Source organism: Taudactylus pleione, unplaced genomic scaffold (genome assembly GCF_031769625.1).
Source record: "Taudactylus pleione unplaced genomic scaffold, aTauple2 ptg000635l, whole genome shotgun sequence".
NCBI classification, from domain to species: domain Eukaryota; kingdom Metazoa; phylum Chordata; class Amphibia; order Anura; family Myobatrachidae; genus Taudactylus; species Taudactylus pleione.
In genome coordinates this window covers 786,290-810,706 of record NW_028285037.1, presented here as the reverse complement: position 1 = coordinate 810,706, position 24,417 = coordinate 786,290, and the positions used below count along the sequence as shown (strand labels likewise).

Below are 24,417 nucleotides of genomic sequence, written 5' to 3'. Positions count from 1 at the left end.
GACCAGATGGGGTTACTTTGCCACCCGTACAGGGGTCACTGTTCCTTGCGACTGGATGGGCTTTGTAACTTGCCAGCCTACATTATCCACATAAGGAAAAATATATAAACATTTAATTAAAAATCCTTAGTCTGGTCCTAAGAGTCACTGGGGCCCATTTATCAATATATATATTTGCGGCTTATTCCCCGAAAACACCCGTATTCGGGGGTAACTGGAAATATTTAGTATCCCCCGAATGTATGGCAGAGGAAGTGCAGCAGATATCACTGAAACTTGATGCGATGCATCCATTCCCGCCGGCAGCCCACACCCCATAGGTTTCTATGGGGGGGATGTGATGCTACCGTATTTGCCAACTTCCCAATGCGGTGCATTCCAGAGAGTGGCCGCCGCAGCTAACGCATCTGATGATGGCAGTAGCGCACTATAACCTATTGGCTACATATCGAAAAAAACTACCAGGTGAGGATTCCATAGGGACCTTCCCCAGCAATGGCTGTGGAGCATGAGCAGGAGTCCCGGCACAGGAATGAAGAGACCACTGACCCATGTAATGACAGCAGGCAGAGCAGGGGCCCCCATGTAATGACAGCAGGCAGAGCAGGGGCCCCCATGTAATGACAGCAGGCAGAGCAGGGGCCCCTATGTAATGACAGCAGAGCAGGGCCCCTATGTAATGACAGCAGAGCAGGGGTCCTATGTAATGACAGCAGAGCAGAGCAGGCCCCTGTGTAATGACAGCAGGCAGAGCAGGGGCCCCCATGTAATGACAGCAGGCAGAGCAGGGGCCCCATGTAATGACAGCAGGCAGAGCAGGGGCCCCATGTAATGACAGCAGGCAGAGCAGGGGCCCCATGTAATGACAGCAGGCAGAGCAGGGCCCCTATGTAATGACAGCAGGCAGAGCAGGGGCCCCTATGTAATGACAGCAGGCAGAGCAGGGGCCCCATGTAATGACAGCAGGCAGAGCAGGGCCCCTATGTAATGACAGCAGGCAGAGCAGGGCCCCTATGTAATGACAGCAGGCAGAGCAGGGCCAATATGTAATGACAGCAGGCAGAGCAGGGCCCCTATGTAATGACAGCAGAGCAGGGGCCCCTATGTAATGACAGCAGGCAGAGCAGGGGCCCCCATGTAATGACAGCAGGCAGAGCAGGGGCCCCCATGTAATGACAGCAGGCAGAGCAGGGGCCCCTATGTAATGACAGCAGGCAGAGCAGGGGCCCTATGTAATGACAGCAGGCAGAGCAGGGCCCCTATGTAATGACAGCAGGCAGAGCAGGGGCCCCTATGTAATGACAGCAGGCAGAGCAGGGGCCCCTATGTAATGACAGCAGGCAGAGCAGGGCCCCTATATAATGACAGCAGAGCAGGGGCCCTATGTAATGACAGCAGGCAGAGCAGGGCCCGTATATAATGACAGCAGGCAGTGCAGGGCCCCTATGTAATGACAGCAGAGCAGGGACCCTATGTAATGACAGCAGGCAGAGCAGGGCCCCTATGTAATGACAGCAGAGCAGGGCCCCTATGTAATGACAGCAGGCAGAGCAGGGGCCCCTATGTAATGACAGCAGGCAGAGCAGGGGCCCCTATGTAATGACAGCAGGCAGAGCAGGGCCCCTATATAATGACAGCAGAGCAGGGGCCCTATGTAATGACAGCAGGCAGAGCAGGGCCCGTATATAATGACAGCAGGCAGTGCAGGGCCCCTATGTAATGACAGCAGGCAGAGCAGGGCCCCTATGTAATGACAGCAGGCAGAGCAGGGACCCTATGTAATGACAGCAGAGCAGGGACCCTATGTAATGACAGCAGGTAGAGCAGGGCCCCTATGTAATGACAGCAGAGCAGGGGCCCTATGTAATGACAGCAGGCAGAGCAGGGGCCCTATGTAATGACAGCAGGCAGAGCAGGACCCCTATATAATGACAGCAGGCAGTGCAGGGCCCCTATGTAATGACAGCAGAGCAGGGGCCCTATGTAATGACAGCAGGCAGAGCAGGGCCCCTATGTAATGACAGCAGAGCAGGGGTCCCTATGTAATGACAGCAGGCAGAGCAGGGGGCCCTATATAATGACAGCAGGCAGAGCAGGGCCCCTAATGACAGCAGAGCAGGGCCCCTATGTAATGACAGCAGGTAGAGCAGGGCCCCTATGTAATGACAGCAGGCAGAGCAGGGGCCCCTATGTAATGACAGCAGGCAGAGCAGGGGCCCTATGTAATGACAGCAGGCAGAGCAGGGGCCCCTGTGTAATGACAGCAGGCAGAGCATGGGCCCCTATGTAATGACAGCAGGCAGAGCAGGGCCCCTATGTATTGACAGCAGAGCAGGGACCCCTATGTATGTAATGACAGCAGAGCAGGGCCCCTATTTAATGACAGCAGAGCAGGGCCCCTATGTAATGACAGCAGGCAGAGCAGGGACCCCTATGTATGTAATGACAGCAGGCAGAGCAGGGGCCCCCATGTAATGACAGCAGGCAGAGCAGGGGCCCTATGTAATGACAGCAGTTAGAGCAGGGCCCCTATGTAATGACAGCAGGCAGAGCAGGGGCCCTATGTAATGACAGCAGGCAGAGCAGGGGCCCTATGCAATGACAGCAGAACAGGGACCCCTATGTATGTAATGACAGCAGGCAGAGCAGGGGCCCCCATGTAATGACAGCAGGCATAGCAGGGCCCCTATGTAATGACAGCAGGCAGAGCAGGGCCCCTATGTAATGACAGCAGAGCAGAGCAGGGCCCCTATGTAATGACAGCAGAGCAGGGCCCCTATGTAATGACAGCAGAGCAGGGCCCTATGTAATGACAGCAGGCAGAGCAGGGCCCCTATGTAATGACAGCAGAGCAGGGCCCTATGTAATGACAGCAGGCAGAGCAGGGGCCCTATGGAATGACAGCAGAGCAGGGGCCCCTATGTAATGACAGCAGGGAGAGCAGGGCCCCTATGTAATGACAGCAGGCAGAGCAGGGGCCCCTATGTAATGACAGCAGGCAGAGCAGGGGCCCCCATGTAATGACAGCAGGCAGAGCAGGGGCCCTATGTAATGACAGCAGTTAGAGCAGGGCCCCTATGTAATGACAGCAGGCAGAGCAGGGGCCCCTATGTAATGACAGCAGGCAGAGCAGGGCCCCTATGTAATGACAGCAGGCAGAGCAGGGGCCCTATGTAATGACAGCAGAGCAGGGGCCCCTATGTAATGACAGCAGGCAGAGCAGGGCCCCTATGTAATGACAGCAGGCAGAGCAGGGCCCCTATGTAATGACAGCAGGCAGAGCAGGGGCCCCTATGTAATGACAGCAGGCAGAGCAGGGGCCCCTATGTAATGACAGCAGGCAGAGCAGGGCCCCTATGTATTGACAGCAGAGCAGGGACCCCTATGTATGTAATGACAGCAGAGCAGGGCCCCTATTTAATGACAGCAGAGCAGGGCCCCTATGTAATGACAGCAGGCAGAGCAGGGACCCCTATGTATGTAATGACAGCAGGCAGAGCAGGGGCCCCCATGTAATGACAGCAGGCAGAGCAGGGGCCCCCATGTAATGACAGCAGGCAGAGCAGGGGCCCTATGTAATGACAGCAGTTAGAGCAGGGCCCCTATGTAATGACAGCAGGCAGAGCAGGGGCCCTATGTAATGACAGCAGGCAGAGCAGGGGCCCTATGCAATGACAGCAGAACAGGGACCCCTATGTATGTAATGACAGCAGGCAGAGCAGGGGCCCCCATGTAATGACAGCAGGCATAGCAGGGCCCCTATGTAATGACAGCAGAGCAGAGCAGGGCCCCTATGTAATGACAGCAGAGCAGAGCAGGGCCCCTATGTAATGACAGCAGAGCAGGGCCCCTATGTAATGACAGCAGAGCAGGGCCCTATGTAATGACAGCAGGCAGAGCAGGGCCCCTATGTAATGACAGCAGAGCAGGGCCCTATGTAATGACAGCAGGCAGAGCAGGGGCCCTATGGAATGACAGCAGAGCAGGGGCCCCTATGTAATGACAGCAGGGAGAGCAGGGCCCCTATGTAATGACAGCAGGCAGAGCAGGGGCCCCTATGTAATGACAGCAGGCAGAGCAGGGGCCCCCATGTAATGACAGCAGGCAGAGCAGGGGCCCTATGTAATGACAGCAGTTAGAGCAGGGCCCCTATGTAATGACAGCAGGCAGAGCAGGGGCCCCTATGTAATGACAGCAGGCAGAGCAGGGCCCTATGTAATGACAGCAGGCAGAGCAGGGGCCCTATGTAATGACAGCAGAGCAGGGGCCCCTATGTAATGACAGCAGGCAGAGCAGGGCCCCTATGTAATGACAGCAGGCAGAGCAGGGCCCCTATGTAATGACAGCAGGCAGAGCAGGGCCCCTATGTAATGACAGCAGGCAGAGCAGGGGCCCCTATGTAATGACAGCAGAGCAGAGCAGGGCCCCTATGTAATGACAGCAGAGCAGAGCAGGGCCCCTATGTAATGACAGCAGAGCAGGGCCCCTATGTAATGACAGCAGAGCAGGGCCCTATGTAATGACAGCAGGCAGAGCAGGGCCCCTATGTAATGACAGCAGAGCAGGGCCCTATGTAATGACAGCAGGCAGAGCAGGGGCCCTATGGAATGACAGCAGAGCAGGGGCCCCTATGTAATGACAGCAGGGAGAGCAGGGCCCCTATGTAATGACAGCAGGCAGAGCAGGGGCCCCTATGTAATGACAGCAGGCAGAGCAGGGGCCCCCATGTAATGACAGCAGGCAGAGCAGGGGCCCTATGTAATGACAGCAGTTAGAGCAGGGCCCCTATGTAATGACAGCAGGCAGAGCAGGGGCCCCCATGTAATGACAGCAGGCATAGCAGGGCCCCTATGTAATGACAGCAGAGCAGAGCAGGGCCCCTATGTAATGACAGCAGAGCAGAGCAGGGCCCCTATGTAATGACAGCAGAGCAGGGCCCCTATGTAATGACAGCAGAGCAGGGCCCTATGTAATGACAGCAGGCAGAGCAGGGCCCCTATGTAATGACAGCAGAGCAGGGCCCTATGTAATGACAGCAGGCAGAGCAGGGGCCCTATGGAATGACAGCAGAGCAGGGGCCCCTATGTAATGACAGCAGGGAGAGCAGGGCCCCTATGTAATGACAGCAGGCAGAGCAGGGGCCCCTATGTAATGACAGCAGGCAGAGCAGGGGCCCCCATGTAATGACAGCAGGCAGAGCAGGGGCCCTATGTAATGACAGCAGTTAGAGCAGGGCCCCTATGTAATGACAGCAGGCAGAGCAGGGCCCCTATGTAATGACAGCAGGCAGAGCAGGGCCCTATGTAATGACAGCAGGCAGAGCAGGGGCCCTATGTAATGACAGCAGAGCAGGGGCCCCTATGTAATGACAGCAGGCAGAGCAGGGCCCCTATGTAATGACAGCAGGCAGAGCAGGGCCCCTATGTAATGACAGCAGGCAGAGCAGGGCCCCTATGTAATGACAGCAGGCAGAGCAGGGCCCCTATGTAATGACAGCAGGCAGAGCAGGGCCCCTATGTAATGACAGCAGGCAGAGCAGGGGCCCTATGTAATGACAGCAGGCAGAGCAGGGCCCCTAATGACAGCAGAGCAGGGCCCCTATGTAATGACAGCAGGCAGAGCAGGGCCCCTATGTAATGACAGCAGGCAGAGCAGGGCCCCTATGTAATGACAGCAGGCAGAGCAGGGCCCCTATGTAATGACAGCAGGCAGAGCAGGGGCCCTATGTAATGACAGCAGAGCAGGGGCCCCTATGTAATGACAGCAGGCAGAGCAGGGCCCCTATGTAATGACAGCAGGCAGAGCAGGGCCCCTATGTAATGACAGCAGGCAGAGCAGGGCCCCTATGTAATGACAGCAGGCAGAGCAGGGCCCCTATGTAATGACAGCAGGCAGAGCAGGGCCCCTATGTAATGACAGCAGAGCAGGGGCCCCTGTGTAATGACAGCAGGCAGAGCAGGGCCCCTATGTAATGACAGCAGGCAGAGCAGGGCCCCTATGTAATGACAGCAGGCAGAGCAGGGCCCCTATGTAATGACAGCAGGCAGAGCAGGGGCCCTATGTAATGACAGCAGAGCAGGGGCCCCTATGTAATGACAGCAGGCAGAGCAGGGCCCCTATGTAATGACAGCAGGCAGAGCAGGGCCCCTATGTAATGACAGCAGGCAGAGCAGGGCCCCTAATGACAGCAGAGCAGGGCCCCTATGTAATGACAGCAGGCAGAGCAGGGCCCCTATGTAATGACAGCAGGCAGAGCAGGGCCCCTATGTAATGACAGCAGGCAGAGCAGGGCCCCTATGTAATGACAGCAGGCAGAGCAGGGGCCCTATGTAATGACAGCAGAGCAGGGGCCCCTATGTAATGACAGCAGGCAGAGCAGGGCCCCTATGTAATGACAGCAGGCAGAGCAGGGCCCCTATGTAATGACAGCAGGCAGAGCAGGGCCCCTAATGACAGCAGAGCAGGGCCCCTATGTAATGACAGCAGGCAGAGCAGGGCCCCTATGTAATGACAGCAGGCAGAGCAGGGCCCCTATGTAATGACAGCAGGCAGAGCAGGGCCCCTATGTAATGACAGCAGGCAGAGCAGGGCCCCTATGTAATGACAGCAGGCAGAGCAGGGCCCCTATGTAATGACAGCAGAGCAGGGGCCCCTGTGTAATGACAGCAGGCAGAGCAGGGCCCCTATGTAATGACAGCAGGCAGAGCAGGGCCCCTATGTAATGACAGCAGGCAGAGCAGGGCCCCTATGTAATGACAGCAGGCAGAGCAGGGGCCCTATGTAATGACAGCAGAGCAGGGGCCCCTATGTAATGACAGCAGGCAGAGCAGGGCCCCTATGTAATGACAGCAGGCAGAGCAGGGCCCCTATGTAATGACAGCAGGCAGAGCAGGGCCCCTATGTAATGACAGCAGGCAGAGCAGGGCCCCTATGTAATGACAGCAGGCAGAGCAGGGCCCCTATGTAATGACAGCAGGCAGAGCAGGGCCCCTATGTAATGACAGCAGAGCAGGGGCCCCTATGTAATGACAGCAGGCAGAGCAGGGCCCCTATGTAATGACAGCAGGCAGAGCAGGGCCCCTATGTAATGACAGCAGGCAGAGCAGGGCCCCTATGTAATGACAGCAGGCAGAGCAGGGGCCCTATGTAATGACAGCAGAGCAGGGGCCCCTATGTAATGACAGCAGGCAGAGCAGGGCCCCTATGTAATGACAGCAGGCAGAGCAGGGCCCCTATGTAATGACAGCAGGCAGAGCAGGGCCCCTATGTAATGACAGCAGGCAGAGCAGGGCCCCTATGTAATGACAGCAGGCAGAGCAGGGCCCCTATGTAATGACAGCAGAGCAGGGGCCCCTATGTAATGACAGCAGGCAGAGCAGGGCCCCTATGTAATGACAGCAGGCAGAGCAGGGCCCCTATGTAATGACAGCAGGCAGAGCAGGGGCCCTATGTAATGACAGCAGAGCAGGGGCCCCTATGTAATGACAGCAGGCAGAGCAGGGCCCCTATGTAATGACAGCAGGCAGAGCAGGGCCCCTATGTAATGACAGCAGGCAGAGCAGGGCCCCTATGTAATGACAGCAGGCAGAGCAGGGCCCCTATGTAATGACAGCAGGCAGAGCAGGGCCCCTATGTAATGACAGCAGGCAGAGCAGGGCCCCTATGTAATGACAGCAGGCAGAGCAGGGGCCCTATGTAATGACAGCAGAGCAGGGGCCCCTATGTAATGACAGCAGGCAGAGCAGGGCCCCTATGTAATGACAGCAGGCAGAGCAGGGCCCCTATGTAATGACAGCAGGCAGAGCAGGGCCCCTATGTAATGACAGCAGAGCAGGGGCCCCTGTGTAATGACAGCAGAGCAGGGTCCCCCGGGCTGACACCAAGAGTCACTGTCAGAGGGAGGAGCTAGTGACGTCACCCCCTCCTCCCCCCGGGCGCCCCCTGGCGGCAGCGGATGGGGGATCTGTACACACAGCGGCCGGGATGAGGCGCGAGGTGATGTCCGGGGTATGTGACATGTATGTGGCATGATGTATGTTACATGATATCGGGTGGCACAGAGGGATCGCTACATATATATATGTTCGTCGTCCCCCCTGTCAGGGGAATGGAATGGTCGGGTCCCGGGCGCTTCCGGCCGCAATGCATCACTGGGAGCTCAGAGAGAGAGCTAGAGAGAGAGAGAAACACCCGGGGGAGGGCGGAGCCCGGCACCCTGAGACACCCCCTTACATCCATTACACTGACTACACGGAGACCCCCCCACATCTGTCACACTGGCCCCCACAGTACAGAGACCCCCCACATCTGTCACACTGGCCCCCACAGTATAGAGACCCCCACATCTGTCACTGACCCCTACAGTACAGAGACCCCCCACTTCTGTCACACTGACCCCCACAGTATAGAGACCCCCACATCTGTCACTGACCCCTACAGTACAGAGACCCCCCACTTCTGTCACACTGACCCCTACAGTACAGAGACCCCCCACTTCTGTCACACTGACCCCTACAGAGACCCCCCACAGTATAGAGACCCCCACATCTGTCACACTGACCCCTACAGAGACCCCCACATCTGTCTCACTGACCCCCACAGTATAGAGACCCCCACATCTGTCTCACTGACCCCCACAGTATAGAGACCCCCCACTTCTGTCACACTGACCCCTACAGTACAGAGACCCCCCACTTCTGTCACACTGACCCCCACAGTATAGAGACCCCCACATCTGTCACTGACCCCTACAGTACAGAGACCCCCCACTTCTGTCACACTGACCCCTACAGTACAGAGACCCCCCACTTCTGTCACACTGACCCCTACAGAGACCCCCCACAGTATAGAGACCCCCACATCTGTCACACTGACCCCTACAGAGACCCCCACATCTGTCTCACTGACCCCCACAGTATAGAGACCCCCACATCTGTCACACAGACCCCTACAGTACATAGACCCCCCTCATCTGTCACATTGACCCCCACAGTACAGAGACCCCCCCACATCTGTCACACTGACCCCTACAGAGACCCCCACGTCTGGCACACTGACCACTACAAAGACCCCCACTGTACAGAGACCCCCACATCTGTCACACTGACCACTACAGAGACCCCCACTGTAGAGAGACCCCCACATCTGTCACACTGATCCCTACAGAGACCCCCCACATCTGTCACACTGACCCCTACAGAGACCCCCACAGTTGTCACACTGACCCCTACAGAGACCCCACGTCTGGCACACTGACCACTACAGAGACCCCCACTGTACAGAGACCCCCACATCTGTCACACTGACCACTACAGAGACCCCCACTGTACAGAGACCCCCACATCTGTCACACTGATCCCTACAGAGACCCCCCACATCTGTCACACTGACCCCTACAGAGACCCCCAAATCTGTCACACTGACGCCGCTGTACAGAGACCCCCTCACCACATGCTACACTGACCCCCACTATACAAAGACCCCCACCTCTGTCACACTGACTCCCATATCTATTATTGAGACCGCCCCCTCCACTACATCCATCAGACTGACAGTTACTGCAGAGACCCCCACTACAGAGACCCTCATATCTATTACACTGTCTTATCACAGAGAGACCCCCACTTCTACTACACATTATGTGCAGAGACCCCATCTGATAGACAGAGACTCCCCTATATACACATAGACAGACGTCGCCTCTGTGTACGCTATGTAAAGACCTCTACAGCGACGAGACTGCAGCAAATCCAGTGACATATGAGGAAGATGGGCTCACTGCGAGGTGTCACCCGCTGACCGGTGCCCAGACTATGATGCAGGTGATCCGTAATACAGCGCGTGCGACATGCGGTATTGCCAGCCTTAGGCTGCGTCTCACTACCGACTCGATGTGTGCATACTAGCGTTATTACCGGCGTGGCACCGCCGTGCAGTGTATTGAAGGTAGCTTGTCCCTTTACAGTAGGTCTCAGTGCGAGCGTGTTGTAACCGCAGTGAGACGCCATTAGACAGTGTTTATCATTGAGTTTCCACATGCGCTCGGTTTCTGTAAGATGACGCTGAAGTGTATGTAAATACCTCACACTGAGCACGCAGACAGCGCAGTAACGTGTATCAGCGCAGCATTAATGCGCGAGCTGCTCGGGGTATGATGATGCTGTATCTGTACTGTACAGTGTACACTGCCAGTAATTCCCCCGACATCTAGTGCTGATTACCACATAACATCTGCTACTGACATCCGTGCCCCCCCCACTCACATTGTACAATATCTGCATTATACATGATGGCGTCTGATCATTACAAGCGCATATTTAATTTATCTTATAACCTGACATGTTGAATGGACGGAGAGGACCCCATCAGGTGCTGCTATATACACGTACTACCAGCACATTGCGTGTACAGGAAAGCTCACCCGTTGTCACATCTCTCTCTTTACTTTTTGGGACATAATTAACAATCATCTAGTCCTCACCAAGGCCCTCATTTAGAGGCGCTCGTTCTGAATGAGGGCGGCCGGTTCTTTTTTTAAGTGCGGCCTCCTGGTCGCTAGCTAAGCTGTGAGTTACCACCCACAGCTTTAGCGACCGACCAGGTTGATGGTCGCGATGGTCAAGACCATCGCAACCGTCGGGGCTTGCGACGAGACCCTAAGGCTGGGTCTCGGCAACCGCTCTGATTGAGCAGGAAGCTCCCCACTGACATCATTGCTGATGTCAGTGCTGCCGCCCACAAAACGGCAGGCGTTCCTTAAGGAACGCCTCCGTTTGTGTAGCCACCCCCCCTCCCCGCCTACAAAACGAGCCGAGCTCTCGATCAACATCAACAGCCGGCCCTTTTATAGTGTGCTCCGGAGCGAGAGAGTTTCTCTCTCGCTCCGGGGCTTGCGCACGCGCAGTGCGGCCGCTGCGTGTGCGCAGGGGAAAAACAACGACCCGGTCTGAATGAGGACCCAAGTTCTAAAACTGCCAAAGAATAACATATAACCAATTTTACTTGTGAGATATTGCAGTCGATAAATAAAAGTGGCATAAAAAGCAAAATAAATCAAGAACCAGCCATATGTTAATATTTTATGTTGGACCCCACTATACAGCAGTAACAGCCACCGGTTATTTAGGAGATTCAGGGCCTGATTCAGAACCGCTCGTAAGCGGCCGCTCGTTTGCTCCGAGCGATGTTTGCACAACTGCGCATGCGTATGGATTGTAATACGCATGCGCGAACCATTCATTGCAGTCGGAAATTGTGTGCTCGCAAAATAGCGAATGCCTGCTAATTTGAGTGACAGGATGAGGCATTTGTGGGTGGTAAGAGGGGAAGGTGCTTGAAAACGGGGAGTGGAGATCCGAACGCAGGCGTGCCAAACGGTCAAAATGGGCGTTTTAAGGGTGTGCATAATTAACAAAGCAGCGTCATCGAGCACGTCACTTGGTTGTCTTTTAGCCTGAACTGTTCGCATGATTGCGGTAGGAAAATCCAACCACAAGCACTGCGAGCAGTTCAGACGCCTTTCGATGTACTCGATTAATCAAATAAATAGCGGAGATGACGTAGGATGCGAGCGGCCAGGGGGCGTCTTTACAAAATAGCGAGCGCATATTTCGTTCGCTCGCTCAGACATAGAGGCGTCAACAGACCGCAAAGAGCGAGCGCTCAATTTAAATAGCCGGCCCCTTTTTCTGAAAGAGCGAGCGCAAATAGCGTCCGGCTCTGAATCAGGCCCTCAGTTTTTACACAGCATTTGCTGAATTCTGGCTCATTCCTCCTCTCAGTACTGCTCCACTTCTGTGACATTTTAGAGTATTTATTTCAAGTATCCAAGTATCAAGTGTCCAAGTATCTGGCGCCCCCTTTCTTCACTGCAATTGTGTTATCCTCGGTATGGCAGTCCCGGCAGTAAAAGACTTTGGTATGGCAGTGTTTTGGCTGTCGCACACCAGTTCCCCGGTAGGGATCACGGCAGATGTGTTATCCTCGGTATGGCTGTCCCGGCAGTATTAGACTTTGGTATGGCAGTGTTTTGGCTGTTGCATGCCAGTTCCCCAGTAGGGATCACTGCAGATGTGTTATCCTTGGTATGGCAGTCCGGCAGTATAAGACTTTGGTATGGCAGTGTTTTGGCTTTTGCATGCCAGTTCCCCAGTAGGGATCACTGCAATTGTGTTATCCTTAGTATGGCAGTCTCGGCAGTATAAGACTTTGGTATGGCAGTGTTTTGGCTGTCGCACACCAGTTCCCTGGTAGGGATCACGGCAGATGTGTTATCCTCGGTATGGCAGTCCCGGCAGTATTAGACTTTGGTATGGCAGTGTTTTGGCTGTTGCATGCCAGTTCCCCAGTAGGGATCACTGCAGATGTGTTATCCTTGGTATGGCAGTCCGGCATGTATAAGACTTTGGTATGGCAGTGTTTTGGCTGTTGCATGCTGCCAGTTCCCCAGTAGGGATCACAGCAGATGTGTTATCCTTGGTATGGTGGTCCCGGCAGTAAAAGACTTTGGTATGGTAGTGTTTTGGCTGTTGCATGCTGCCAGTTCCCCAGTAGGGATCACAGCAGATGTGTTATCCTTGGTATGGCAGTCCGGCAGTATAAGACTTTGGTATGGCAGTGTTTTGGCTGTTGCATGCTGCCAGTTCAGCAGTAGGGATCACGGCAGATGTGTTATCCTTAGTATGATGGTCCCGGCAGTATGACTTTGGTATTGCAGTCTTTTGGCTGTTGCATGCTGCCAGTTCCCCAGTAGGGATCACAGCAGATGTGTTATCCTCGGTATGGCAGTCCCGGCAGTATTAGACTTTGGTATGGCAGTGTTTTGGCTGTTGCATGCCAGTTCCCCAGTAGGGATCACGGCAGATGTGTTATCCTTTCACACGTGGCATCACCATATTGATCTCATTTTTATTGAATGAGTAACAACAACATGCATTTTGTTATAGGCTATAATTCACTGGGTTAGATGATTGTTCTGTACAGTATATATGTATTTATGCTGATTGCGAGATGCGCTCTGTGTATATTTATGTAAATGCGGTAATGTAATGAGGTGCTGATGATACCCATTAGTGGACGGGGGAGATCCAGCCATAGTCCCCATCAAAGAGGTGCTGCAGTAGCTACACACACCTCCCTGCAGTAAGCGTTTCCAGGTTCCACATGGTGATACCATTCGCCAAATAATGAACTATATAAAATAAAACCGAACGTCTGACTGGTTACAGCACATTTCACCTGCTACACATTTCCTAAATGTCCTCAAGTATCTTTAACAGCTCAATAAACTTTGTTACCCAGACGAGTGCATTACAGCATGGATATACAGCTTTTATGTTCTTTACCTCCCTCTATTCTGTACACTACTGCAATGCTTCTCAGTCTCCCCCCTACCACCAACATGGGGGCCCTCATTTTGTATGGTGGCTCAGAGTTGTATCTCACTCTCGCTGTGGGGTCATGTGGGGGAAGCCCTCACATTGTATGGTGGCTCAGAGTTGTGTCTCACTCTCGCTGTGGGGTTTTGTGGGGGGAGCCCTCACATTGTATGATGGCTCAGAGTTGTGTCTCACTCTCGCTGTGGGGTTATGTGGGGGGAAGCCCTCTCAATGTATGGTGGTTCAGAGTTGTGTCTCACTCTCGCTGTGGGGTTATGTGGGGGGAGCCCTCACAATGTATGGTGGCTCAGAGTTGTGTCTCACTCTTGCTGTTGGGTTATGTGGGGGGGGCCCTCTCATTGTATGGTGGGTCAGAGTTGTGTCTCTTGCTGTGGGGTTATGTGGGGGGAGCCCTCTCATTGTATGGTGGCTCAGAGTTGTGTCTCACCCTCGCTGTGGGGTTATGTGGGGGGAGCTCTCACAATGTATGGTGGCTCAGAGTTGTGTCTCACTCTCGCTGTGGGGTTTGTGGGGGGATCCCTCACATTGTATGGTGGCTCAGAGTTGTGTCTCACTCTCGCTGTGGGGTTATGTGGGGGGAGCCCTCTCATTGTATGTTGGCTCAGAGTTGTGTCTCACTCTCACTGTGGGGTAATGTGGGGGGAAGCCATCACATTGTATGGTGGCTCATAGTTGTGTCTCACTCTCGCTGTGGGGTTTGTGGGGGGAGCCCTCACATTGTATGGTGGCTCAGAGTTGTGTCTCACTCTTGCTGTGGGGTTATGTGGGGGGATCCCTCACATTGTATGTTGGCTCATAGTTGTGTCTCACTCTCGCTGTGGGGTTTGTGGGGGGAGCCCTCACATTGTGTGTTGGCTCAGAGTTGTGTCTCACTCTTGCTGTGGGGTTATGTGGGGGAAGCCCTCACATTGTATGGTGGCTCAGAGTTGTGTCTCACTCTTGCTGTGGGGTTATGTGGGGGGATCCCTCACATTGTATGGTGGCTCATAGTTGTGTCTCACTCTCGCTGTGGGGTTTGTGGGGGGAGCCCTCACATTGTGTGTTGGCTCAGAGTTGTGTCTCACTCTTGCTGTGGGGTTATGTGAGGGAAGCCCTCACATTGTATGGTGGCTCAGAGTTGTCTCACCCTCGCTGTGGGGTTATGTGGGGGGAGCCCTCACATTGTATGGTGGCTCATAGTTGTGTCTCACCCTCGCTGTGGGGTTATGTGGGGGGAGCCCTCACATTGTATGGTGGCTCAGAGTTGTGTCTCACTCTCACTGTGGGGTTATGTGGGGGGGAGCCATCACATTGTATGGTGGCTCAGAGTTGTGTCTCACTCTCGCTGTGGGGTTTGTGGGGGGATCCCTCACATTGTATGGTGGCTCAGAGTTGTGTCTCACTCTTGCTGTGGGGTTTGTGGGGGGATCCCTCACATTGTTTGGTGGCTCAGAGTTGTGTCTCCTGCTGTGGGGTTATGTGGGGGGAGCCCTCACAATGTATGGTGGCTCAGAGTTGTGTCTCACTCTCGCTGTGGGGTCATGTGGGGGGAGCCCTCACATTGTATGGTGGCTCAGAGTTGTGTCTCACTCTCACTGTGGGGTTATGTGGGGGGAGCCCTCACATTGTATGGTGGCTCAGAGTTGTGTCTCACTCTCACTGTGGGGTTATGTGGGGGGAGCCCTCACATTGTATGGTGGCTCAGAGTTGTGTCTCACCCTCGCTGTGGGGTTATGTGGGGGGAGCACTCACATTATATGGTGGCTCAGAGTTGTGTCTCACTCTCGCTGTGGGGTTTGTGGGGGGATCCCTCACATTGTATGGTGGCTCAGAGTTGTGTCTCACTCTTGCTGTGGGGTTATGTGGGGGGAGCCCTCACAATGTATGGTGGCTTAGAGTTGTGTCTTACTCTTGCTGTGGGATTATGTGGGGGGAGCCCTCTCATTGTATGGTGGCTCAGAGTTGTGTCTCACTCTCGCTGTGGGGTTATGTGGGGGGAGCCCTCACAATGTATGGTGGCTCAGAGTTGTGTCTCACTGTCGCTGTGTCTCTTCCAGGACCGAGTCACCTTTGCTGACATTGCGGTGTCTTTCTCCGAGGAGGAGTGGAATGGACTACATGCGCAGCAGAAAGATCTGTACCGCGAGGTGATGACGGACAATTACCAGAACCTGACCTCGCTCGGTGAGTACCCTGCCACCCCTGCAAAATCAGTGTATTACCCTCGCTCTGTGATACATATATGAGTGATTGACGGATAAACGTGGGTCATAGTGACACATTCCATCACTTAACCTCTTATCATGCCACCCACATGAGACCACACACAGGAATACATATACAGTCAGGTGCATAAATATTGGGACATTGACAGAATTTTCATATTTTGGCCTCTATTCACCACCACAATGGCTTTGAAATGAAACAAACGAGATGTGATTTACCTGCAGACTTTCAGATTTAATTTGAGGGTAATTACATCCAAATCAGGTGAACGGTGTAGGAATTACAACGGTTTCTATATGTGCCTCCCACTTTTTAAGGGGCCAAAAGTAATGGGACAACTAAACAATCCTAAATCTAACTTTCACTTTTTAATACTTTGTTGCAAATCCTTTGCAGGCAATTACAGCCTGAAGTCTGGAACGCATAGATATCACCAGACGCTGGGTTTCATCCCTGGTGATGTTCTGCCAGGCCTCTACTGCAAATGTCTTCAGTTCCTGCTTGTTCTTGGGGCATTTTCCCTTCAGTTTTGTCTTCATCAAGTGAAATGCATGCTCAAATCGTATTCAGGTCAGGGGATTGACTTGGCCATTGCATAACATTCCACTTTTTAGCCTTAAAAAACTCTTTGGTTGCTTTTGCAGTATGCTTCGGGTCATTGTCCATCTGCACTGTGAAGCGCCGTCCAATGAGTTCTGAAGCATTTGACTGAATATGAGCATATAATATTGCCCGAAACACTTCAGAATTCATTCTTCTGCTTTTGTCAGCGGTCACATCATCAATAAATACAAGGGAACCAGTTCCATTGGCAGCCATACATGCCCACGCCATGACACTACCACCACCATGCTTCACTGATGAGGTGGTATGTTTTGGATCATGAGCAGTTCCTTTCCTTCTCCATACTCTTCTCTTCCCATCACTCTGGTACAAGTTGATCTTTGTCTCATCTGTCAATAGGATGTTGTTCCAGAACTGTAATGGCTTTTTTAGATGTTGTTTGGCAAACTCTAATCTGGTCTTCCTGTTTTTGTGGCTCACCAATGGTTTACATCTTGTGGTGAACCCTCTATATTCACTCTTGTGAAGTCTTCTCTTGATTGTTGACTTTGACACCTATACATCTACCGCCTGGAGAGTGTTATAGATTTGGCCAACTGTTGTGAAGGGGTTTTTCTTCACCAGGGAAATAATTCTTCTGTCATCCACCACAGTTGTTTTCCGTAGTCTTCCTGGTCTTTTGGTGTTGCTGAGCTCTCTGGTGCGTTCTTTCTTTTTAAGAATGTTCCAAACAGTTGATTTGACCACACCTAATGTTTTTACTATCTCTCTGATGGGTTTGTTTTCATTTTTCAGCCTAATGATGGCTTGCTTCACTGATAGTGACAGCTCTTTGGATCCCATATTGAGAGTCGACAGCAACTGATTCCAAATGCAAATGTCACACCTAGAATCAACTCCAGACCTTTTACCTGCTTAATTGATAATGAAATAACGAGGGAATAGCCCACACCTGTCCATGAAATAGCTTTTGAGTTGATAGTCCCATTACTTTTGGCCCCTTAAAAAGTGGGAGGCACATATAGAAACCGTTGTAATTCCTACACCGTTCACCTGATTTGGATGTAATTACCCTCAAATTAAGGGTTAAAGGGAAAAAGGTGCGCACTGAGGTCTGTGTGAGCACTATGTTGTACTACTAAGCTGCCACACAAAGTGGGATCTGCAACCCACTCAATATAGACAATATAGAAAACACAGTGTAGCGCTGGTAGACAACAAAATATATTTAATTAGCACAATAAGACATACATGTACATGAATATTACATATAAAGAAGAATAAAACCTGATCAATATGAGATTGATTAACCAAGCTGCTATAATAAAAAGCAAAAATGGTAAAAATAGTATGGGGGGTGAATGTTTTGCAATAAATTCCCTCATGCAAATATGTCCAAATTCGGAGCAATAGAAGGTAAATGTCTCACCCCAATAAGAGATTCTGCAGTATCTTATCCACAAGGCACCAAGGAAAAGTTCCAATAATTTCTACCTGTCGTTGCTGGAGTAGGGAGAATAGGAAAACCGGAGGTATATGAATATGCCGTGGTATAATTCCCTCTTGGGTCCGTGCAGCTCGCCTGAAGCGGGGATGATGTCTCCGTTATAGACTCCCAAACTTTCTCCTGCCGTGACAGTGGAATTGCTGTGGAGGCCAATGGGGCCCAAATGATGACCGCTACGTCCACAGTCTCTCTTCAACGTGGACCGATAGCCAGATTGCTTCCTGGTAGGCTCCTGTGTATAATTGGCCGACAGAGCTGGACAGAGAGACGGGAACTGGCCGCTGGATGTCCTCCGTGTGTACTGCGGCTGCTGCGTGTCACAGCTGAGATGTTATCCCAAGGTGCCGATGTGGAGTGAAAGAAAGATGTTAAATAAGCAGAGCGTCTTGCGTAGTGCAGCGAGGTTCAGGAAATCCCCTGTGCCTTAACGCGTTTCTCCGGGACTTATCTCCCGGTTTCATCAGAAGGAGGGGGTAAGAAGAGAGACTGTGGACGTAGCGGTCATCATTTGGGCCCCGTTGGCCTCCACAGCAATTCCACTGTCACGGCAGGAAAAAGTTTGGGAGACATCATCCCCGCTTCAGGCGAGCCGCACGGACCCAAGAGGGAATTATACCACGGCATATTCATATACCTCCAGTTTTCCTGTTCTCCCTACTCCAGCAACGACAAGTAGAAATTATTGGAACTTTTCCTTGGTGCCTTGTGGATAAGATACTGCAGAATCTCTTATTGGGGTGAGACATTTACCTTCTATTGCTCCGAATTTGGACATATTTGCATGAGGGAATTTATTGCAAAGCATTCACCCCCCATACTATTTTTACCATTTTTGCTTTTTATTATAGCAGCTTGGTTAATCAATCTCATATTGATCAGGTTTTATTCTTCTTTATATGTAATATTCATGTGCACGTATGTCTTATTGTGCTAATTAAATATATTTTGTTGTCTACCAGCGCTACACTGTGTTTTCTATACACTCAAATTAAATCTGAAAGTCTGCAGGTAAAGCACATCTTGTTTGTTTCATTTCAAAGCCATTGTGGTGGTGAATAGAGGCCAAAATATGAAAATTCTGTCAATGTCCCAATATTTATGCACCTGACTGTAGGTCCCCAAACACAACTCTCCACAATATCTCTACAAATGATTCCGGTATGCAGGAATACACAATAATAACCCCATACCTCCTGTGCTGGTGGCCGAAGCAATAGCCAGAAGAAAGACAGTCTTCCATGTGAGCCAACGAATCTCCACCGGGTCCAAAGGCTCAAAAGAAGCACCAAGGACAAGACAAGTCCCATGGAGCCACCGGAGGCACGTGGAGCGCTCCTTGCAAGAAAGTTCAGACATCAGGCATCAAGGCGATCTTCCCCTGGAAGAGAACGAAAGGGCCAAAACCTGTGCTCAGGTTGAAGACCTAAGTCCAGACCCGCCTGTAGAAAGGAGAGGACTTGGGAAAGCCAAAAGGACCTGGTGTTAAGGCTCCTGGTATGACACCAGGAGAAGTACGTACGCCAAACCCGACGATAAATCCTAGCAGAGAAGGGTTTTCGTGCATTCAGTATGGTATGAATGACCGACCGTGAAATCCCCCTACCTCTCAAGACGGATGTTTCAAGAGCCACCCCGTGAAAGCAAGACAAGCCAGGTCTAGGTGGAAGCACGGGCCTTGAGGCAAGAGATCCCGCGTTAGCGGAAGACGCAGTGCAGCGTCGATGGACAGGCTCTGAAGATCTGTGTACTAAGCCTGTCGCGACCAATCAGGAGCTACCAGAATAACTGTGCCGCCTTTCAACTTGCAGAGAACATGCCAAAGGAGCGAGATGGGTGAGAATATGTACATGAGATGGAAGGTCCACCAGAAGAGCTCCTGGATCTCTGGTGCGAGGGCAGTACCTTGGCAACTTGTGATTGTGCCGAGACGCCATCAAATCGATGTCCGGCAGGAAACGGCGACAAAAGAAGTTGAAAGATGGAGCCAGCCTCTCTGAGACAGACTGTATAACCTGACCTGAGGGGAGGTATACAGGGAGACAGGAGCCAGCATCTCTGATACAGACTGTATAACCTGACCTGAGGGGAGGTATACAGGGAGACAGGAGCCTCTCTGATACAGACTGTATAACCTGACCTGAGGGTAGGTATACAGGGAGACAGGAGCCAGCCTCTCTGATACAGACTGTATAACCTGACCCGAGGGGAGGTATACAGGGAGACAGGAGCCTCTCTGATACAGACTGTATAACCTGACCTGAGGGGAGGTATACAGGGAGACGGGAGCCAGCCTCTCTGATACAGACTGTATAACCTGACCTGAGGGGAGATATACAGGGAGACAGGAGCCTCTCTGATACAGACTGTATAACCTGACCTGAGGGGAGGTATACGGGGAGACAGGAGCCAGCCTCTCTGATACAGACTGTATAACCTGACCTGAGGGGAGGTATACAGGGAGACAGGAGCCTCTCTGATACAGACTGTATAACCTGACCTGAGGGGAGGTATACGGGGAGACAGGAGCCAGCCTCTCTGAGACAGACTGTATAACCTGACCTGAAGGGAAGTTTTCAGGGAGACAGGAGCCAGCCTCTCTGATACAGACTGTATAACCTGACCTGAGGGGAGATATACAGGGAGACAGGAGCCAGCCTCTCTGATACAGACCGTATAACCTGACCTGAGGGGAGGTATACAGGGAGACAGGAGCCAGCCTCTCTGATACAGACTGTATAACCTGACCTGAGGGGAGGTATACAGGGAGACAGGAGCCAGCCTCTCTGATACAGACTGTATAACCTGACCTGAGGGGAGATATACAGGGAGACAGGAGCCAGCCTCTCTGATACAGACTGTATAACCTGACCTGAGGGGAGGTATACAGGGAGACAGGAGACAGCCTTTCTGATACACACTGTATAACCTGACCTGAGGGGAGGTATACAGGGAGCCAGGAGCCAGCCTCTCTGATACAGACTATATAACCTGACCTGAGGGGAGGTATACAGGGAGACAGGAGCCAGCCTCTCTGATACAGACTGTATAACCTGACCTGAGGGGAGGTATACAGGGAGACAGGAGCCTCTCTGATACAGACTGTATAATCTGACCTGAGGGGAGGTATACAGGGAGACAGGAGCCAGCCTCTCTGATACAGACTGTATAACCTGACCTGAGGGGAGATATACAGGGAGAAAGGAGCCTCTCTGATACAGACTGTATAACCTGACCTGAGGGGAGGTATACAGGGAGACAGGAGCCTCTCTGATACACACTGTATAACCTGACCTGAGGGGAGGTATACAGGGAGACAGGAGCCTCTCTGATACAGACTGTATAACCTGACCTGAGGGGAGGTATACAGGGAGACAGGAGCCAGCCTCTCTGATACAGACTGTATAACCTGACCTGAGGGGAGGTATACAGGGAGACAGGAGCCTCTCTGATACAGACTGTATAACCTGACCTGAGGGGAGATATACAGGGAGACAGGAGCCAGCCTCTCTGATACAGACCGTATAACCTGACCTGAGGGGAGGTATATGGGGAGACAGGAGCCAGCCTCTCTGATACAGACTGTATAACCTGACCTGAGGGGAGGTATACAGGGAGTCAGGAGCCTCTCTGATACAGACTGTATAACCTGACCTGAGGGGAGGTATACAGGGAGAAAGGAGCCAACCTCTCTGATACATACTGTATAACCTGACCTGAGGGGAGGTATACAGGGAGACAGGAGACAGCCTTTCTGATACACACTGTATAACCTGACCTGAGGGGAGGTATACAGGGAGACAGGAGCCTCTCTGATACACACTGTATAACCTGACCTGAGGGGAGGTATACAGGGAGACAGGAGACAGCCTCTCTGATACAGACTGTATAACCTGACCTGAGGGGAGGTATACAGGGAGACAGGAGCCAGCCTCTCTGATACAGACTGTATAACCTGACCTGAGGGGAGGTATACGGGGAGACGGGAGCCAGCCTCTCTGATACAGACTGTATATCCTGACCTGAGGGGAGGTATACAGGGAGACAGGAGCCTCTCTGATACAGACTGTATAACCTGACCTGAGGGGAGGTATACAGGGAGACAGGAGCCAGCCTCTCTGATACAGACTGTATAACCTGACCTGAGGGGAGGTATACAGGGAGACAGGAGCCAGCCTCTCTGATACAGACTGTATAACCTGACCTGAGGGGAGGTATACAGGGAGACAGGAGCCAGCCTCTCTGATACAGACTGTATAACCTGACCTGAGGGGAGGTATACAGGGAGACAGGAGCCAGCCTCTCTGATACAGACTGTATAACCTGACCTGAGGGGAGGTATACAGGGAGACAGGAGCCTCTCTGATACAGACTGTATAACCTGACCTGAGGGGAGGTATAGAGGGAGACAGGAGACAGCCTCTCTGATACAGACTGTATAACCTGACCTGAGGGGAGATATACAGGGAGAGAGGAGCCAGCCTCTCTGATACAGACTGTATAACCTGACCTGAGGGGAGGTATACAGGGAGACGGGAGCCAGCCTCTCTGATACAGACTGAATATAACCTGACCTGAGGGGAGGTATACAGGGAGCCAGGAGCCTCTCTGATACAGACTGTATAACCTGACCTGAGGGGAGGTATACAGGGAGACAGGAGCCAGCCTCTCTGATACAGACTGTATAACCTGACCTGAGGGGAGGTATACGGGGAGACAGAAGCCTCTCTGATACAGACTGTATAACCTGACCTGAGGGGAGGTATACGGGGAGACAGGAGCCAGCCTCTCTGATACAGACTGTATAACCTGACCTGAGGGGAGGTATACGGGGAGACAGGAGCCTCTCTGATACAGACTGTATAACCTGACCTGAGGGGAAGTATACAGGGAGACAGGAGCCTCTCTGATACAGACTGTATAACCTGACCTGAGGGGAAGTATACAGGGAGACAGGAGCCTCTCTGATACAGACTGTATAACCTGACCTGAGGGGAGGTATACAGGGAGACAGGAGCCAGCCTCTCTGATACAGACTGTATAACCTGACCTGAGGGGAGGTATACGGGGAGACAGGAGCCTCTCTGATACAGACTGTATAACCTGACCTGAGGGGAGGTATTCAGGGAGACAGGAGCCTCTCTGATACAGGCTGTATAACCTGACCTGAGGGGAGGTATACAGGGAGACAGGAGCCAGCCTCTCTGATACAGACTGTATAACCTGACCTGAGGGGAGGTATACAGGGAGACAGGAGCCAGCCTCTCTGATACAGACTATATAACCTGACCTGAGGGGAGGTATACAGGGAGACAGGAGCCTCTCTGATACAGACTGTATAACCTGACCTGAGCGGAGGTATACAGGGAGACAGGAGCCAACCTCTCTGATACAGACTGTATAACCTGACCTGAGGGGAGGTATACAGGGAGACAGGAGCCTCTCTGATACAGACTGTATAACCTGACCTGAGGGGAGGTATACAGGGAGACAGGAGCCTCTCTGATACAGACTGTATAACCTGACCTGAGGGGAGGTATACAGGGAGACAGGAGCCAGCCTCTCTGATACACACTGTATAACCTGACCTGAGGGGAGGTATACAGGGAGACAGGAGCCAGCCTCTCTGATTCAGACTGTATAACCTGACCTGAGGGGAGGTATACAGGGAGCCAGGAGCCAGCCTCTCTGATACAGACTGTATAACCTGACCTGAGGGGAGGTATACAGGGAGACAGGAGCCTCTCTGATACAGACTGTATAACCTGACCTGAGGGGAGGTATACAGGGAGACAGGAGCCTCTCTGATACAGACTGTATAACCTGACCTGAGGGGAGGTATACAGGGAGACAGGAGCCAGCCTCTCTGATACACACTGTATAACCTGACCTGAGGGGAGGTATACAGGGAGACAGGAGCCAGCCTCTCTGATTCAGACTGTATAACCTGACCTGAGGGGAGGTATACAGGGAGCCAGGAGCCAGCCTCTCTGATACAGACTGTATAACCTGACCTGAGGGGAGATATACAGGGAGATGGGAGCCAGCCTCTCTGATACAGACTGTATAACCTGACCTGAGGGGAGGTATACAGGGAGACAGGAGCCATCCTCTCTGATACAGACTGTATAACCTGACCTGAGGGGAGGTATACAGGGAGACAGGAGCCTCTCTGATACAGACTGTATAACCTGACCTGAGGGGAGGTATACAGGGAGACAGGAGCCAGCCTCTCTGATACAGACTGTATAACCTGACCTGAGGGGAGGTATACAGGGAGACAGGAGCCAGCCTCTCTGATACAGACTATATAACCTGACCTGAGGGGATGTATACAGGGAGACAGGAGCCAGCCTCTCTGATACAGACTGTATAACCTGACCTGAGGGGAGGTATACAGGGAGACAGGAGCCTCTCTGATACACACTGTATAACCTGACCTGACGGGAGGTATACAGGGAGACAGGAGCCAGCCTCTCTGATACAGACTGTATAACCTGACCTGAGGGGAGGTATACAGGGAGACAGGAGCCTCTCTGATACAGACTGTATAATCTGACCTGAGGGGAGGTATACAGGGAGACAGGAGCCAGCCTCTCTGATACAGACTGTATAACCTGACCTGAGGGGAGGTATACAGGGAGACAGGAGACAGCCTTTCTGATACACACTGTATAACCTGACCTGAGGGGAGGTATACAGGGAGACAGGAGACAGCCTCTCTGATACAGACTGTATATCCTGACC

General features: G+C 52.5%; 1 protein-coding gene across 4 annotated transcripts in view; it reads left to right on the top strand.

The window, feature by feature from the left end:
* The first annotated feature begins 7,944 nt into the window (after positions 1-7,944).
* The window catches only part of LOC148479129 (uncharacterized), a 51,177-nt gene continuing 34,704 nt past the window's right edge, over positions 7,945-24,417 (top strand). For 3 of the 4 annotated variants that reach the window (XM_088454914.1, XM_088454911.1, XM_088454913.1), the window contains exons 1-2: positions 7,945-8,007; positions 15,434-15,560. In XM_088454914.1, the coding sequence (XP_088311040.1) occupies positions 7,984-8,007; positions 15,434-15,560 (151 nt within the window). In that variant the 5' untranslated portion in view covers positions 7,945-7,983. Of the gene's footprint in view, positions 8,008-8,136; positions 9,822-15,433; positions 15,561-24,417 lie in introns of those variants that run through there. The other variant, XM_088454912.1, reaches the window with a different exon arrangement.